This window comes from Trachurus trachurus (assembly GCF_905171665.1).
Source record: "Trachurus trachurus genome assembly, chromosome: 10".
Lineage (NCBI taxonomy): Eukaryota > Metazoa > Chordata > Actinopteri > Carangiformes > Carangidae > Trachurus > Trachurus trachurus.
Window position 1 is genome coordinate 20,389,945 of NC_139894.1, and position 18,414 is coordinate 20,408,358.

At 43.1% G+C, this 18,414-nt stretch overlaps 1 protein-coding gene across 1 annotated transcript in view; it reads left to right on the forward strand.

Annotated features, from left to right (window-relative positions):
• Positions 1-3,180: 3,180 nt before the first annotated feature.
• Positions 3,181-18,414, forward strand: part of LOC310992246 (uncharacterized protein) — a 38,015-nt gene continuing 22,781 nt past the window's right edge. The window contains exons 1-7 of the mRNA XM_083980265.1: positions 3,181-3,551; positions 13,523-13,594; positions 14,098-14,403; positions 14,735-14,992; positions 15,614-15,744; positions 16,244-16,412; positions 17,372-17,552. Coding sequence (XP_083836391.1) covers positions 13,549-13,594; positions 14,098-14,403; positions 14,735-14,992; positions 15,614-15,744; positions 16,244-16,412; positions 17,372-17,552 — 1,091 coding nt within the window. The 5' untranslated portion in view covers positions 3,181-3,551; positions 13,523-13,548. The remainder of the gene's footprint in view (positions 3,552-13,522; positions 13,595-14,097; positions 14,404-14,734; positions 14,993-15,613; positions 15,745-16,243; positions 16,413-17,371; positions 17,553-18,414) is intronic.

Sequence of the window (18,414 nt, forward strand, 5' to 3'; positions counted from 1 at the left end):
TTCTGTGTGCCAGAAATAATAACCTGTGCTTTTTCAGCCTGTATAAATCTTTAATATTTATCTAAATGAGGGGTTACTGTAGGGGACGATCCATGTATAGTGCCCCAGTTTAAACAGTGCAGCATAAACATTGTTTCCATTGGTCTCTTTGTAGTCGTACAGTCACTCAAGTTCACTGAGTTGGAACTAATAAAAGGTTTGTATCCTCTTTTCGCCGAATCTAAAAGCTCACATGTGTTAGAAAGTGAGCTGCTGTACTGTAGGTGCACAGACACACCCAGAGCTTTGGTCTTCCACAGCCAGGCTTTTACTCAGATGTATTACAGTCTACAGAAAACTTGCAGGCTGTAAACAGTGCTGAACCTTTACAGTACGGCAGAGTTATATCCTTTAAAAGTACAACAAGCACGGCTCAGTGGCTGTTGGCATGATGATAAAACAAGGGACTAGACAACAAGTGGTTCAAGTTGTATAGTTTGCTCAGTGTCAGTCATCGCTGCAGTCTCAGTTGTTGTATTTGATGACAGAGTGTGAGGTGGCCTGTGCTCACCCACTATGTCTGTGTTTAGACTTCCCCAATTAAAGGTAAGACAACATACAAATTTGATCTAAGTGATATTTCACTACACAAGACCACGCCAAGTGTTCTAGATGAAAAAAAAAAAAATAATTTTATTTTGTAATTTTTATTGAATCTTTAAAACCAGGTGTGAAGAGTAATCACAACCGAAAGTAGGTCAGCCACACTCAACGAAACAACTTGAAACACAGCAGAGAGTGAGAAAGAAGAATCATGTGCAGTCTCTCTGTTTTTGAAATACTTTCTTATCATTTGATACGATGCATTAAAGAACTGACAAGATATGAAGCTCATTCATAGGTCACTAGATTAATTAGTCACTTATGTTGGTCTTTAAATCTCTTTTATGACGTTAACTGCGTTAAGGCTGCTTATTTCCTTATCGGATTTGGCAACTAATCAACTGGTTCAACATTTTTTCTGTAACATCTTATACTGTTATGTCCCACAACTCCTTTGACAGATCATGCTGAAAAACAAAGTAGCAGATCTAGGAAAGTTTTTTGCCTATCAATTTGCTGTTGATGAAAACATATTTCTTCTGTGCTGCTGCAGTTATGTTGTTTTGTTCGCAGTGACATTATTTCTGAGAAGTGATGATTGTTGCTGTTGTTGTATACATAAAGGACAAACACAATATATATTATGTTTTATATCTTAAGAAGTACAACACACACCTTATTCCTGTGGCTTATATCTGGGTTTTGTTGTAGGTTGAGGCCTCGAGGGGCCTCTGGCCAGTCACCCTTTATCTGTACAACTTCAAGTGGATTTTACTCTAGATCAAACATCTTATGGCTTCATCCATCTTCATCTATCAGAGGTGAGTTGAGTTCAGCTTTAGGTCCAGGCCACAGCCCTGGTGCTTCCTGCTGTTGCCCCCCTCCCCCTCCTCGCAGGGGCCACCATAGGACCCATAGAGATAACTTGAAGCTTTACCCAAAACAACCAGCAAAACTTGGGACCGAGCACTCAAGCTATGGCAACAATCCAGATCAGCAGCGAGAGAAACCACTCTTTAGCTGTTCAGATAGGCTGAATAGGCCGGGTATTGTTGTAGTAGAATGATCTGGCATCCAGTTTGTTAAGTGGTGCGCCACTCTCTCAAGCTGTATGAATAAACAAAGACAGCTGCCAAATTTTAAGCAATAGATACTCCCTTGTGTTCCCTTTCTCCACCACTCCACTGTAACAATATCCCAAATTGCAGATAATAACATAATGTGATGTCAGCATGAGAACTGTCTGCCTTTTCTGTATTAAAACCTCCACCTAGTGCGACGTGTTGGAGCTGTGGCTTTCTGCAGGATGTTTAGACAGAGTGGGTGTCTTATCTCCAGCTGATAAAGGACTGTGTGGGGGAGAAGTATTTGCATATGTGAGTATGATGTGCATTATTGTTGCATTATTACGTGCTATCTCCTGTGCCTACATTTTAATTGTTGTTACACTAATAATATGTCGACACAAGGCTAAACGAATTGATTTAGAACAGATTTATTGCAAGAAGGTGTTAATTACACAGACAGAATTAGAAAGACATAAAGGTGGGACTGTTCTGTGTGGTGTTGCTCCCTCCTGTTTAATAACTGGGACCTTCAGCGGGTCTCTAATTACTGCTAGCAAGGCTTTTAGATTTACCCTCACAATTAGAGGAGAACATGGTTACTGTCCAATTTAGCCCCTGTTCCCTCCTCCCCCTGTCTGCCCCAACCTCTTGTTAGAGAGAAAAGGCCTTCGTCAGCTGCAGGGTTGTGTTATGAATTTAAAGCCATCCAGTCATATCCTGGGAAAGGAAGAAATTAGGAGGAGAGCCAATGTAGAAAACAGACGTATTCGTTTGTGTATGTATGTGTGTGTGTGTGTGTGTGTGTGTGTGTGTGTGTGTGTGTGTGTGTGTGTGCACTTGTTTGAAAGAGAGCGACTGAAAGAGGAGAGAAAAGAGACAGGAGCTGGTGAAGACAGAGGGAGGTGTGGAGTGATTTTATGTGGGACTAATGGGGGAAAAAAAGGAAATAAAAAGGGTCCAACATGTGATCAATCCAAGCTTAAACCAGTGTATGTGCTTAAACTATTTTACAATTTATTCTTGCAGTGTGATTATATAAGTGAGGTTATTTTCCTGAGAAACTCAGACCTCCATGTTTGTTTCTAAAGCAGGCCACCATAAGCTCTGCCAAAACCTTTTTTTTCCTGCCTGGACCTCTCACTCGCTCTCTCACTCTTTCTCTTCCTTTTTATTGTGTTTGTTGTTTTATGCAGGGGTTAGATGCGGTCCAGATTGCTGTTGCCAATAGAGACTGTCTCAGTCTCACCTCCAGTTGCTCGCCACTCCATTCATAAACAAATCACTCCAGCTCGGGACCTCGGAGCAGCTACCTAAGAACAACAAGCAGAACTTGATCTCTATTTTGAAGTTTTCTCCCCCTACCTTTTCTCTCTCTCTCTCTCTTTCAGTGTGCTCCTTTGTTTTTGAAACTTCCCTCTCTTGCTTTTTACTCCCCTTCGTTGTTCCCTCCCTCCTCTCCCTCTCCTCCTCCGCTGCTCTCTCTCTCTCAGCTTCGGGAGGGTTGGACCACTGACACTCTCCTCGGTGTGAATCTGTCAGGGTAGGAGTGTGCATGTCTCCATTGGGAACACTTCTTTTTCTTTTTTTTTGGAGAGGTGGGCAGGCTTTTTCAGAGTGTGAGAGTGGTGAGAGAGAGGAGACCCCCATGGTGCTGTGATTCGACCAAACAAACAGCCTGGCTCAGAGCAGTACCTCCTCCAGCCGACTGCCGGGACAGCAGAGATTAACCTCAGACTCTGAACATCTGAGGGATCTATACATCTGAAGCAGCGGCCCCTGTAGAGACCACCAGCTGGAAATCTCTCCCCTCATTTCAGAAGGAAGAGACCCACTGCTGACCGGCAACCTCCTCGGACGGAGAGAGGGAAAGACTCAGTCTGTGCATCTCGGATCACTCTGAAGGTAAGAGGTCTTACTTCCCCGACACTGGCAAGGATTTTACTTTTTAGTCACGGCTGCTTGGCAGCTGTTGGCAGATGTAAAGACGTGTTGTACAAAGTGGTGAAAATTCACTTAGCCTGCATGGGAAGCCCACCGTGGCAGATTGAATTACATAGCTGTCTGTCTCAGAGAGGACGCACCTCATCCTCACAACTCTGGACTGTTGGTTCATATGACCGATGCCTGAAGACAAAAACATCATTTAAAAAGTCTGTTTCGTTGTGTGACGTTGTCACTAGTTAATGCTAATGTGTCAGTGTTGGTGGTATTTGTTAGCCACATACTTGAGTGTGTACACAACAGGAATTACAATGTGAAAGAGCGTGAGCAACCTGTTCAAACACCAACATGTTGATGGTTGCATCTCTGTACATAGATACCTTTTCAGGCTTTGCATAGTGAAACTCTAACAATGTTTATCTTCTCACTAAGAGAATACGTTTGACAAGGTATCCCAGGGTCCCAGACACACACACACACACACACATACTGGGCTTTACAGCACAAGCTGTTTGTATGCTCTCCACTTTGTGCTCCACTGCTAAAGGGCTTGTTTATACAGCCCTCCTCAGTCACCCTGAGTGAACTGACGGTCCTCACTGCTAAACCATCAGTCTCTTTCCTCCCCTGTCCCCTCTGCTTTGCCCCGGGGAGAAGCTCTTTGAAAAGCCAGTGGCTGTGCAGTGATACCATGCGACCTGGCATCAGTCACTGTCACCAGCGTCCCCTTTAACTCCTCTCAGTGATAACACACACCAGCTCAAATTTACAGCTCAATTGCTCCGGTCACCCTCCTTTATGTAAATCCTTCATAAACCTTTTCAGTGAGTCAGTCTCTTCAGAGGAACGCGAAGCCGAGCACAAATAAACAATCTGTTGAATCGTCTCCGTCCATTCATCACAGGAGAAGGTTTTACTACCTGGAATCAGTTACATTACGGGAACATGAGCTATTTCATGGCTGAGACACGCGTGGCATGCGTGTCTTTACACTCTAATCCCGCCATATGTTCTGCACCTGAAAGCTTCCCCGCTTCCCTCCTATGGATGGCTGCTGTGCTGTTTAGCTGTCGGCTCGGTTGAGTGCCACATCCTTCTTCTGTTTACCAATGACCTTTTGGATACGGGAGTATCTGAATTAGAATCAGTTGTAATGACAACAGTGTGTTGTGGGTGTGTTGTTCTCCTCTCCTCTTCACCCAGGAGGTTTCTTTTGAAGTTCTCAACCTCTGTGGATATTTTAGTCTGGGCTTTGTCTCGGACTGCCGCTGCTGCAGATGAGCTGTTGGAAACTTGAATGCATGTCATACTTTTGCCATCAACGGTATTAGCCTGTGTTGCATTCATATCATAATTCCACCATCAGCTGGACGCCTCTTGCAGGACATTTTGCAGAAGCAGCTTGAAAACAGAAGGTTTAGTCTTGACAGATCTTTATAACATGGATGTGTAAAACATGGTGAAGTTTCATTTGTCTTCTGACCCGGTGGGGATTTTTCTGCCTGTGCGTCAGGCTGCTGGTATGTACTACAGCAGAGCCTCCACTCCCCGGGCCCTGATGCAGCGCGGCCCATTCGGCTCCATTCCCCTGACCCAGACCTAATCCTTCGTCATCAGCTGTTTCCTGGCTCTCGGGGCTCTCCACATGCCAGTCGCTCTGAGAAAATGTGCTTCACATTATGACCGTGCAGAAAACATGCCAGGAGACTGATTCGGCTCACATGTGCTCCAGAGTGCCGATATGTAACAGTTTGAGCTCAGCGGCGAGTTTTGAAACACATTGATCCCATTCTGTGCTCTTGTGATTTCCCCCCCTGTGAGCTGGACACACAGCTGTTGAACAATCACGATTTCAAAACTGCTGTGACGTTGTTCGTATCTGGATAAAAGTGTATAGTTTCAGAACTTGTTTTGAGCTCTCACACATTTTATCACATGATGATTATTATTGATGAGTGTGTATATTTCATATTTAGATTTAGCAGACTCTGACTCATTCTCTGGAGTTCACTTAATGTCTGATTCATGATTCCTCATCCATACTTTGGACGTGAGGCTGTGTTTCCTTGGAAGGCCATCAGTATCATGCCTCTCCAGACACTATGCTTTGGTCATATAGCTTTAATGAAGAGCACTAAGTGGTGCCTCCATAAAGCATCCTGTATGGCTTCCCGTCCATCTGCCCCCCCCCCTCCATCCCTCCTTCTTTCCCTCCCACCCACTCACACAGAGCTGACAGGCAGCTGCGTCTCATCTTCAGTCAGAGGACAGAGCCACTCCTGTCGGACAACTCCTGGAGGAAATGTTTCTTTTATGAGTTACAATACCTAACCTTTAGAAGGGAAGCTGCCTTGAAACGCAAAGAAAGGTGTCGTTTTCACGCATCTAACAGAAGTTTTAGGAAAGTTGGTGGAAAGTGCTGTGCCTGAGCACAAGATGACTCGCTATGAATGTTTTCAATATTATGATACTTTATTCTTAAGAACTCAAATGTTTTGCTCAATATTTCTAAAAAACAGAAAAAAGAAAAGAAAAAAAACATGAATTAATTAATTGTATCATGATAATAATAAAGGGGACCATTCAGCTTAATGGATGCTTTACTTTTGGTGATTCTTTGGTGATCTCTGTACTTGTACTTGAAGGCCCTGAAAGCCAATTTTCTCAGGAAGCTTTGATGAAGATGATGATGATGATGATGAGTTCTTCATTAGTCTAAACTCTTCTGCTGGGGTGAGGTGATTTTGATATTTGTTAGGATTGGGATGTGTTATTCTCACACTTTTAAAGTGGGTGGGGCTCTTTTGGAAAGTGGTGACATCATGTCTGTCTGAATGAACAGTTTGATCAAAATTTAGAAATATTTTTAGTCAATATGTGAGAATATATGTAGGTTTGTCTTTCCAGACCTCTGTCAATCAAATCCAAACGATACAATGCACAATATTGGCAGAGGTTTTGAATGTTAACGCATACATAAGAATATGTAATATAAGTATTGATCTCATCATCTAAATTCATTGGTGTATTTCTGAAACTCTTGCTTAAGATTTAAAAATAGGTTTCCAGTGGTAAAAGTTTGAATGCAGGACTTTCTTCTGCTTTCTATTTCTGCCATTTCTTAGGAAACGGGTCCTCCACCCATATGGCTATAATTTTAGAAATGTGTTATGATCGCTTCTGAATTTACTACATAAGGAAAAATTCAAATTTTCGACAGGAAGTTTTGGTCTCCATCAGATTCTGTTAAAACAACACACTTTCTCTGTGGAGCTTGTGCTGTCCCTGCTCCAACAAAAACAAGCTGGAATTGGTGATACAGTGCAGTGAGACAGGACAACAAAGAAAAGCAGCCTTTTGCTTTTACAAGATAAGAATATTCCACACAGGGTAAAATGGAGACATTTGGATTTCTCTCAGTTTGTCTCATAGTTACATGTGCTGCTTATTTACTGTATCAATCCTTTTTTCTGAATTGTCAAGACCCATTAATAGGAATCTACATCCAAAAGAACTAATGCAAGATTCATTTCATGCAAATGTCAACTTTAACATGACTCTGCATGCCACAGCTGTGCAGATAGTAGAAATTCTCACTGATTTGTGCCCCCTCTGTTCTCCCTCCTTACCTCCTCAGGCCTGTATTTCTGTGTTTAGGGAAGTAAGTGGAGTTTAAAGCCAGTCAGTTGTAATTGTATTCAGCTGTTTCTGGTTCTGTCTTGTTGGAGGGGGGCCTGGAAGAGTGTGTAGGCGTCCTCCATTTTTCTCATGAGGCAGGTTGGGGATCTTATACCCCTCAGTTTACGCAAGACAGGCTGTGTGTGGGAAAAAGATGAGGTGGGTTGACCTACCCTACGCATAGGTGGGGAAGTGTTACAAGAAAAATGTGGGTGGATATGGAGCTGCATATGTTTGCAAATATATCTGATTTCCTTGTATTCTCTGGGAGCAATTTACATTTGTGGGAAATGGGACAAAGCACATGCAAAATTATAGCCTTAAGTGGTAGCAAGATTTACTACTCAAGAGTAAGGGAAAATTGTCAGAGATAAGCACTGCTTTAGTTTTTCTTAAGTTAATCCCTTTTTCTTTCATTAAGGTCCTTAAATGAGTAGAAAATTAGACCATTAAACCGATATCAAACACAAGCCACATCTAAGGATGTCATTCTACAACCATCAGTTTTACCCAGGAGCCCTTTACATCCCCCCACTGCCACTACAAACAGCATTTACAACTCTGTTTGAAAGAGAGCAAACCAAAATCCACAGTTTCCCAAACATGTGTTGCCTCAGCACGAGTACAGAGTCACTTTGTTTGCTGAGGTACGACCTCACAGTCGCTGTGTCTTATAGCTGAGCTGAGCAAAACCAGAGGGAGATTTATGAACAGGAATAATAGTAGAGGATTTTTTTTAAATGCTCCAGAATCTGATAATGCAAACTTGAGAGAGGCTTCACTGGAAGCTTCAAGCTCTAAAGTTACAGGATACAAGCTTTTGCTGATAAAGAACTTTTCACAATCCTGTGTCCAGATGTGTAACTTCGAAATCCAGTTGGGGGTCAGTGTACGTGAGCCAAAACGCTCGACAAACTATTTCTGTCAGCCACATATTGTAATAACAAATGAATACCTCGCTCTAGCCCCAGTGTCTCCTGGATGTACTTACCCAACACAAGGATTCCTAGAGTAGAGCAATATTGTGATAATAAGTTTAAATCAATGTTTTATCAGCTTTTATGATCCAATGTTAAAAATTGAGTAAGTGAAAGTACAGTAACTTGTAGGGAACATATGGGGCAGTTGGAAAATATATTTCAGATATTAGGAGGCCCACAACACTAACGGTTTTCTATGCCACCAGGGCATTTTTTTCTTCTTCTGGCAGTTGTTCCCTGTCATCATCTGAGACCTGGCTCGCTAATTAGCATTGCCATGACACTGGCTTCAGCCCAGCCCATCCAGTAACTGGGTGATTGACAGCCCCTGACTGAATGACAATTAACCAATGTGATGTGTCGGTGGGCCGTGCCGATTGGCCAGTCAGCCACTGTTCTGTGGGGAATAAATTAATAAATAAATCACCAGCTGACCAACCCATTAGGCCCAGTGGGTCGACACTGGGACCGGGTATGGGCAATGGCCAGTCTACTCTGGTAGAGACCAAAAATAGAGCAAAATGTTTTTATTAGTTTATCAGTTAATAAAGCTTGTTTCTGCTGCCCCCAAGAGGACAATTAAAAAAAGTCAACATGGCTGCAGATTTAAATATGTAACATATGGACATTTTTGGTCCATATGTTTTTAAACAAAACAAAACCTGAGTGGCGTGAGGTCATGCTGTCTGTCTCTTATCTATTCCAGTATGATACATGGATTATTGTGATATACAAACAGGCTTCATGGTCGTTTCCTGCTTACACTAACTTGACAGCATGTTGGTGACATGTGTGCTCTCCCAGCTTAAGCAGCCTTTAGTTGTGAGGCTGCAGTTCATCAGTCATTTTTACAGCTGTGGCAATACACAGTGTGTGTGTTGGTCGTGTTGGAGGACAGCGGGCGCTGTCCGAGGTGGGAACAGTGCATCTTGGGTCTGCTGCTGAGGGACCAGAAGTTTTTCCTCAGGGTGTGGGATGGGGTTTGGGGGCGGGCGCGGGGTTGATCTGTGATAAAAATGGAGGTTTGTTTTAACAAGGACGCACTGGGTCATTTTTTTCCCACAGTGCTCGCCAGAGTCCTGCTGCTCAGAGATATGTCAAGAAAACCTGACATCCTCCTAAAAAAGAAAGCTAAGACGACAAGTAGGGCATGTGCAGAGTGTTTATGATCCTGTAGAGCTATTTTAGAAATATGATTTAGTACATTTCCTTTATTAACTGCACTTGTTTGCAGTGGAAAGACGTGCCCACTAAAATTGGAGATGTTTGCTTTGCAGATCACAGCTTCCTGTTCTTAACTTACTGTACTCCAGCAGAGTAAACATCACTGTGATGTAAGACTGTGTGTGCGCTCCCTCTGCTGTCCCACTCTCTACTTTGATGTGGTGTCCCATAAATCGTATTCTGTACGTCTGCATTTCTCCCTTTGCTGTTGTTTTTTCCACTGTCTGGAGCTGTGTGCAGTATGCTTGTGGTGTGTCGATGGTTTGTCATGCTTTGTCATTGGTCTAATTGGTCTGCTCTTGCATGTTGATTGTTTTTTTCTCTTGCTCTTTGATTCTTCTCTTTCTCTGCTCTTTGTTCTTGTTTTATCCTCATTTCTGATTGTGAGTTTAGATCTTTGTTTTGCAGCTTGTTGTTGAAAAGCTGTTTTTCTCTTTGTGCAAATTTCATTATGCGCTGTTGGTCCTCTTCTCATTGTGGCATCTCTTGTTGTCTTCATGAGTATTTGGTTAGTGGTTGTGGTGTTCTGCTGTGTCATTGATGCATCACTGGCTTACACCCACACAGGGGCCAGAAAATTTCCCCATACAGGAAGCCAGAGCTCTCCAGCTGCACTTGGGGAGGCTTTTTTGGACATCTTTCTCTCTTTTGTTATAGATTACTCTTTCCCCCCTTTTTTTCCAAGTGCAACCTTTCCCCCATGGGGCAAACACACGCAGCAACAGTTGGCAGCAAATGTGCTTTGGAAAACATTTCCCACCTCATTGAAGACTGCTTCATCACTGCCAGATGTTTAAATAAAACATGCAGATACAGTATAGATAATCCCAGAAGTGGTATTAACAGGCTGCCGAGGGACGTGAGTTTACACACTTGGGCTGTATCCTGAGGCTGTGCGTGGGCCGCGTGCACCCCGCTGAGGTCGATTTGAGCATTCTTCCTCGTTAGCTGGTGACACTTTGAGTGTAGCTGAGTTGTTTATGAAAAAAAAACGGGGAGGGTCAATCAGCCACCAAATTCCCAGCATCTGTGGGAAAACTCATATGGCGAGATAACAGAGTGTGCTTCACGCTGATTACTGTGCCATCACTTGCGTAAACACTGGTTGTTTTCGTCAGACCCCTACAATCATTGTGGGACTGCAGTATCCCATTTCAAAGATTTAAAAGACAACAATAAACACCAGGGTTAGATGGATCTTTTGCTGATCCTCTCTATCATCCTTAATATAAGCTCTCCTCCCCAGACTGAGAACCACTTGACTGAACTGGACTTGGTTTGGGAATATTTTGGATGTTTCTTACTGTAAGTTGCCTCAAACCTTGACACGATTGTCCTCTTTGGTTCAAACAAAGTGCAGCTTCGTGTTTTAAGGGGTCAAACTGCTACTAAGTGTTGTTATTAATCGGGAGACAGGACCCCTGAAACGCTGCCAAACCTTCTTGGCAGATTCACTAGTGTCTTGACCCTTTTAACGCTTCATACTGTTGTCTGTTCTCTTCTTGCAAATAGACCTCACCAGGACAGAGCATGGAGCAGCCATGTTTTCAGTAGTGTCTAGAACTGCCCGCAAGTGTCTCCTCACACCAAGACTAACCCTTTGATGTTACTGTTGCATGTTCTTAAACCTTGGATTCATCAAATGTTCACTCTCCAAGCTCCTTTTGAAGTGGACTCCTTTGGCCCTCTGGTCCTAGTCAGCACATCCCGTTTCAAGAGTCAGGTTCCCTCTCAGAGTCCCCCACTGCCCATTGGTCAACATAAAACCTCATCGTGTTGCAGTAGCCAAACATTATTTTTCCGTCTCCTTTTCAAAGTTGCCAAATCCAATGTTGAACACTATAGATTCTTGTTCTGCTTGCTGATCTGCAGCCGAAGCCCTAACATAGCCGTCTGTTTTAGCAAATGTAGCATCAGCAGCAGTCCACAATAAGAGCTGTTAGTTCTCATCCTGCCAAGTGACACATGCCGTTGGCGTCACATGTTTGGCTTTTGTCGTTCAAAGTCATCATCACTGACACTGAGGTTATTGGCACTGGTAAGCACTGATGGCTTCCTCAGTGGACGGTCCCTTGATGCTGGTCGCTAGGGGCCCCCACGGGGATGAAGGTGACCCCGCCGCTCTGGCCGTCATCGCCAGCATGGTCCCAAGTGTATCAGCAGCCCTGGGAAAGTTTCAGAGTGATACTGTGGGAACGTGAACTGTACACAGACAGCAGTGACAAAGGGGCTAAAAGAGGTCTGTGTGTGTATATATGTGTGTGTGTGTGTGTGTGTGTGTGTGTGTGTGTGTGTGTGTGTGTGGAGGATGGGCAGGGGTTCTGGTGTCACCCAGCATATGTCAGCGTGTACAGTGTGTTGAGTTTTAGCATTATGCTGGCATGCTGCATACATAGTGCATGTTTGTACGCGCATGTGTATGAACGACGACAACGCAAAGAAAATCTCTCTCCTTCTCTCTTGCTCTCTGTCGCTCCTTCGCTCCGTTTTTATGAGAACCAGGAGGCGGGGGAGGAAATGGACCAGTCATGTTTTTGGAGCAACTCAAGAGGTTTTCGTTTTGGGAGCGGAAGTGCCAAAGGCAGTTAATTTGCAGAGACAACTCATATCTGGTTTGAATAACTGACTTTGAGTTGGTCATGGAACTTTTTCTATCTCAGCACCATATGCCTCTCTTGTACCTGCAAATGATGATTCAGCAATCTTACTTTTGTAGACACAGGTCGTGTTATGTATGTATGTTGTATTATGTTCAGTTGATAAATGGGAGCTGAAAAATGGCCTAGTAATTTCAGATAAGATGAAGTAATCTTTAAAACGAATTACATAATGCATAAAAATAGTCCAACTTCCTAAAATAGAAATTGCAAAATTGGACGTGTGTGTTGCATTATCAAGTTAAATGGTTTAACATTTCTTCAGTTATATTTCACAATTTTTCCACAACCTCACTCCCTCTCTTCCTCCTCCACCCTCGCTCTTCCCAAGGCTCCCTCTTCCGCCCTCTCTCTCTTTCCCACCCTCATGTGTACAGGCCTGCGATCCATCCTTAACTGTTTCCAGACGCCTGTGTGCTGCAGGCCTTAACCCTCCGTCCCAAACATAACAACAAACCCCCCCACCCCCCTTTTCTCCTCTTCAATCTTTCTCTGCAGTCCCAGTCACCAGCGCAACATTTTAAGGTCTTGAGTAACAGTGGTTAACGTCGGTGATGGTAAGTGTTAGTCACCTCAGACCTCAATAGCTGCTGAATTGATGCTGGGATGTTGATACCACTTTGTTGTACAACATAATATCCCATTCGTATTATGAAACCATAGCAACCTTTCAAAAAAAAGCAAAACAAAAAAAAGAAACAAGTAGCCTACACTCCTATGTCAGCGGCTCGGGATGAATGCCCTCATTTTCACTTTTGTTTACACCAAAACCAATTAATGGCTCAGCATGGCTCTAGAATAGCTTGGACGCAGCATTGTTGCCAGTGAGCGTGTTGCAAAAGCCGCACACAGTGACCCGTTTGTTAGTGGGCAGAATGCTGGTGAACCAGGAACAAAAAGAGCCAGACATTGTCGCTCTGTCCTGGTGCAGTGAGGCATCAAATACCTACCAGAGTGAGCTGCATCTGCACCTCAGACTCAGTACGCAGGCCAGAAACCATTAAAGGAGGCAGCTTGACAACAAACCGAATGCTTTGTGTTTGTTTGTTTCCTTTCAGTGTGAGCGGAGCATAGTTCCGTGTCGTTCTCCTTGATAGGAAGCAGATTTTGCTGACATGCAATGTGATTTACTTTGTAAACTCTTTCTTAAACCCGACCTGCTGGGTCTCACAAGGGCAGGAATCAGTCCATCATGATGTAAAGTCAATCTCTAACAGAGAGGCGACAACTCTGTTAACTGGGGTGAACGCAGATTGAATCTTCCAGCTGTTTTGTTCATTGTGACAGAATTTGTTGAAAGTGTTGTAAACAGAATAATCTGTATGCTTCCATCAAAGAAATATTCCCAAAAGTGACACAAGATATTTTACCAGTATTGTTTTTTTGTTTGCAGAAGAAAGTGTTTTGAAGACATCCAACATGAAGAGGGTGGCACTGTCCACACACCTGACAGTCACACTTACGGGTGAGATCTCACTTTCAATCTACAAGAAAAAAAAAAAAGAAAATCAAATGTGTAATATAATGTGTTTTTTTTTCAAAAGAAATTTGATATAAATGGAAAAAGTCCAAATTTCAAATGTCTATATTATAGAATTTGTAGAATTTACAATTACAACAAAGTCAAGCTGACTAAGTTCTTCGAGAGGGTTTTATCTTGTGTGCAAACATTAATTATATCTTCAAAGTAAAGACACTTACATCGTTGTGGGTAGCTGTCGAGCCTGTGAGATAACACAAGGACAACTGATGAATTCAGACCGACCCCTGTCATTTTAAATACATCTGTCACTGACACGGCATCATTATCCTCCCACTTACGGCTCCAGACAACTCATATCCTTCATCGTTCCCGGATAGAGCAGGATCTGCCTTGTATTGTTGATTTAACCTTTAACCTCCCGCTGCCGTCTCTCTGACCTCCAACCTGACCTCTATCCTTGCTGTGTTGTGTTGTGTGAACCGCAGCTCTGTTGTATCTCTGCACTGAGTTGCGTTGCCTGGAGATCACACCCGACGGCAACGAGTACGTCCTGGCCAAGGGCTCCGGTCTGGTCCTCACCTGCTCGGGCTCAGGGGAGACAACCTGGGAGATGAAGAGGGACGATGGACCGTTCATCCAAGCTGAGCTGGCTCTATCTTACCAAGTTACTCAAAACGGACCCACAACCAGTGTTCTGACCCTGTGGGACGTGAGCTGGATCCTCACAGGGGTGTATCAGTGCATTGATCATCACAGTGGAGAAACTAAGGAGGTGGCTGTATTTGTCCCAGGTGAGGTCTTATGCAGTTCAATAAAGTCCAGCTTGCAGATTAATGTTTTGTGACGAGGCAACATTACAGCATCTCCTTCATAAAACAGTGAAACAAAAAGGATGTCCCACATCTATACACTGAATCTTCGAAAGTTTTGAGTATGCAATGTGTTCACTGAAAAAGTCAGTATGCACATCAAAAAACTGTTGAAAAGGTTGTTTTAATTGTTTCTAGAAAATGCACAAACTTGTAACATGACACTACAAGGAGTAGTTTGTGTGTATTGTGGAGTTAGGACACAACATTTGTTGCACTGAAATACTGAGAGGAGTCTGGTTTCTGTCCACAGACCCTGAGGTGTGGTTCAGAGAGAACCCCCATGGCATGGTAACTAAGACCAGTGTGGAAAGCATCATCCCCTGTGTTGTCACCAACCCAAATATCAGCGTCACCCTGTATGAGAGGGACACCGAAATGCTCATCAAGGGACAGTATGTCCCCAGTGAGGGCTACAAGGCAATGCTGGAGGACAGGACCTACGTGTGTCGTGGAGAGCTGAACGGGGAGGAGAAAGAGTCTCAGGATTTCAACGTTGTCACCATCGTTGGTAGGTGTTCAGGTCATGTTAGAGGAACAGCTCCACCCCTGCAATAAAAATGTGGTGATTATCGACTCAAACCCCCATATGTGCAGAAACCCACAGACACACACTGGGATTCAGCCCCTTTAATTCAATACCAGTCTACTCCCAAACTATTAAAGTTAATGAGTCTATCTTTTTAAAGCTCCATAAAGAACCTCATAAAATGTCCATCGCATTTCTCCAAACAGTAAATGTATAATCTTCAAGTTTAGCCAAAGCAAAGCCGACTCCAAAAGTATAATTCATTCTCATTTTAACACTTTGGTTTCCATACACTCTAGTGGAAGAGTGTTTCTTTTGATGACTGAGGAGCTAATGAAGTAATTTGTGGACTTTTATTCTCAGAGTGCAGTTGTTTGGCTTGATACACTGAAAACATGCTGAACAAGCTGTTTGTAGAAAGATGGGTGGGCGTCAGCCATCAAGTTCAATTTTGATTACAGTAATAAAAGGGCAGTTGGATAAAAATGTTAATCAGGATTTAGTGACTTATTAAAATTGAAAAGGACTTTTCTACATATTGTTTTGATGAAATGCATCACCCCCTCTTCTTTTTCTCCCCCACACTCTCTCTTCCCGTCCCAGTCCCCGAGGCAATCGACGCCTACGTCAATGCCTCAAAGACCGTCCTGAAACAGGGTGAACCGCTGTCAGTAAACTGCACCGTTCACGGAGTGGAGCTGGTCTATTTTTCATGGGATATCCCCAACAGTGAGGTGAGTAGGAGTGAAGCAGAAGAAGCGCTTTTGTTCAGCTTTCCCCCTGATCGCTCTCAGGCTTCATGGCCGAGCCCAAATTGCATCAAGATGTAGAGACACACCTCGGATTTTATCCTTCCATGAAATTGTACTCACAACACATGGTGTTGGTATTTTAAATGGTGCTTCTTACATCCGGAAACTTCAACTTTGGTTCACTCTTGAAGATAATCCACTAAATATCCGTGGAGAAACTTTCCTACATTTTTACTAATAATATGAAGCATATCTATAAAATCAGTTACATGTGTAGGCAGCATCATAGTTTCACGGTTGAATCAGTCATATGATCTTGGCTGCTGATCAGGCAACACTTCCTAACACTCACCAACGTGTGGTATCCAGGGGAATATAAATGTCCTACTAATTTTGTGTTATTGTGTAATTTTTGATCATGTTTAAACTTATGATAAACCGTCACATTAAGAAACTTTAATGTTATTTTTCTCCTCACCAGAATAAAGAGGTGGAGGCGCAGACAGAGGTTCAGCTGCCCACCATGAAGATGCACTCCTACCTGATCTTCCCTCATGCCAGCATGGCCGACAGTGGAAACTACGTCTGCCATGCCGAAGACAGGGTCCAGGGCCAGACTGCCTCCGCCAGAATCAACATCACTGTGCTCGGTTAGACACAAGCACACACACACTCACACGCACACACATGCATACACACACACACACACACACACACACACACACACACACACACACACACACACACACACACACACACACACACACACACACACACACACACACACACACACACACACACACACACACACACACACACACACACACACACACACACATACACACACACACATGCATACACACATGCCCACAAAAATAAAACAAACTGATGCTGGACAGATTATTATTGCGTTTTACTGAAACAGAGACAGCCGCTTATTATTTTGTAAACCTTTGTAAGTCAAGGTGAGAGAAGAACTTCTTTTACAGGAAATGAAGATCACTTCTGTTTATTTCTTTTCAAAGTGTGAAATAAACCTTTGACACGGAGTTGATGCCCTGAGTGATACCCTGAAAAACACAACTCTGAACCTCGGGGTGCAGCAATTCTGTTTTTAGACTTTTGGAAATAAACTATAAGTTCACGAGAGGCGTTTGCGTAGCTTAGATTTGACTTCAAACATTAACAGTAAGTCAGCATCTAAGGACCTAAATCGTCTCTTCACATTCACTGAATGTGTTTGGGTGGGTGAATGCTTATTCTGTCTGCAGTGAGGTGTGTTTTGTTTATAAAATCCTTGAATAGCTAGAACCACCGTGCTCCATAGAGACCGGGACAGTGTTGCAGAGCTGTCTGGACTTCTCAGTGGAAAAGACAGATACTCTCTGGCCACAGAGGTTCAACAATGAACAGCAGCAGCGCAGTACACTGTCTTACTTGAATATACAAGGAGTTAAACAGCAAAGAATAAGTATATAACTATGAGTTAATTAATGGATTTTAATCCTAAATGCAAAAGGTGTTTATTTGATATTTTTATCCATAAAAGCTGATATTTCTGATGAAATGATCTATATATATTTTTTGTTGTTGTTGTTGTTCTCCTCAGAGCAAGGCTTTGTAGATGTGAAGACTGCTCAGCAACAAAACATCTCTGCTAAGTTGCAAGAGAACGTGGAGCTGAGAGTTGAGATCGAAGCCTACCCTCCCCCTCAGATCCGCTGGAGCAAAGACGGCACCACCATCAAGGAGGACAAAACCATCATAACCAGAGAACTGCGTGAGATCAGGTGAGTCGTCCAGCCGGTCAACCTCCACTGCCCTTTGACCTTATAAATACTCTGAATACCATAATGCAATTAAACACCTTACAGAACGTCATGGATGTTAACAATTAGCAGTGGACCTCTGTTAGGGTGCCACCAGCCTCCAGAGGCATCTAGCTCTCATCTGTCATCACCGGCTAAGGCCTCCGCAGAGAGAAACACAATACTCTCCAGAGGACAGGCCTCCGTCATTCATCACACTGGAGCCTTTAACACAACATACCTGTCACAACTCACAAGTGTCTTCCAGAAAAACGCCAAACAGAGCTTTAATTGCAGGACCGTGTTTTCACATTTTTGCCAACACATGTTAAAAATCAGACAGACAAAGCAACAAATCATCTACAAGTCTGATGCACAGATGGAGAAAGTGTTCACAAACACTGCCAAGCCCTTTAATAATTCAAAACATCAAACGAGGCAATTTTTCATTGTGAACTTTAAACAACCACATGTAAAGTTTCAAAGATAAATAGATAATAGACAGATTAATGAAGTCAGTCTCAAATGACTATATCCAGAGTTAAGTGTAACCAGGGTCATCCGAATACAATATTATGCACCATGTAGTGTGTGTAGCATTGGTTATAAGACTGTGAGATGATATTTAAAATTATTTACTCCCTGAGCCAAACGGTAACTGAAGATACTGAACTGAAGCTCTCCCCTGGCGCGTCGAGCTGAGAGGAAAAGCTCATGTTCTTTCTTCATTTTCAAAAATATTCCCTGGAGTTGCCTGAAGATATTTATCTAGAGTCTAGAAATGAGTTTGGAAATACTTTAAATCTCTGTTTCTGACTTCACAGAAGAGGGAGAGCAGCCTCCT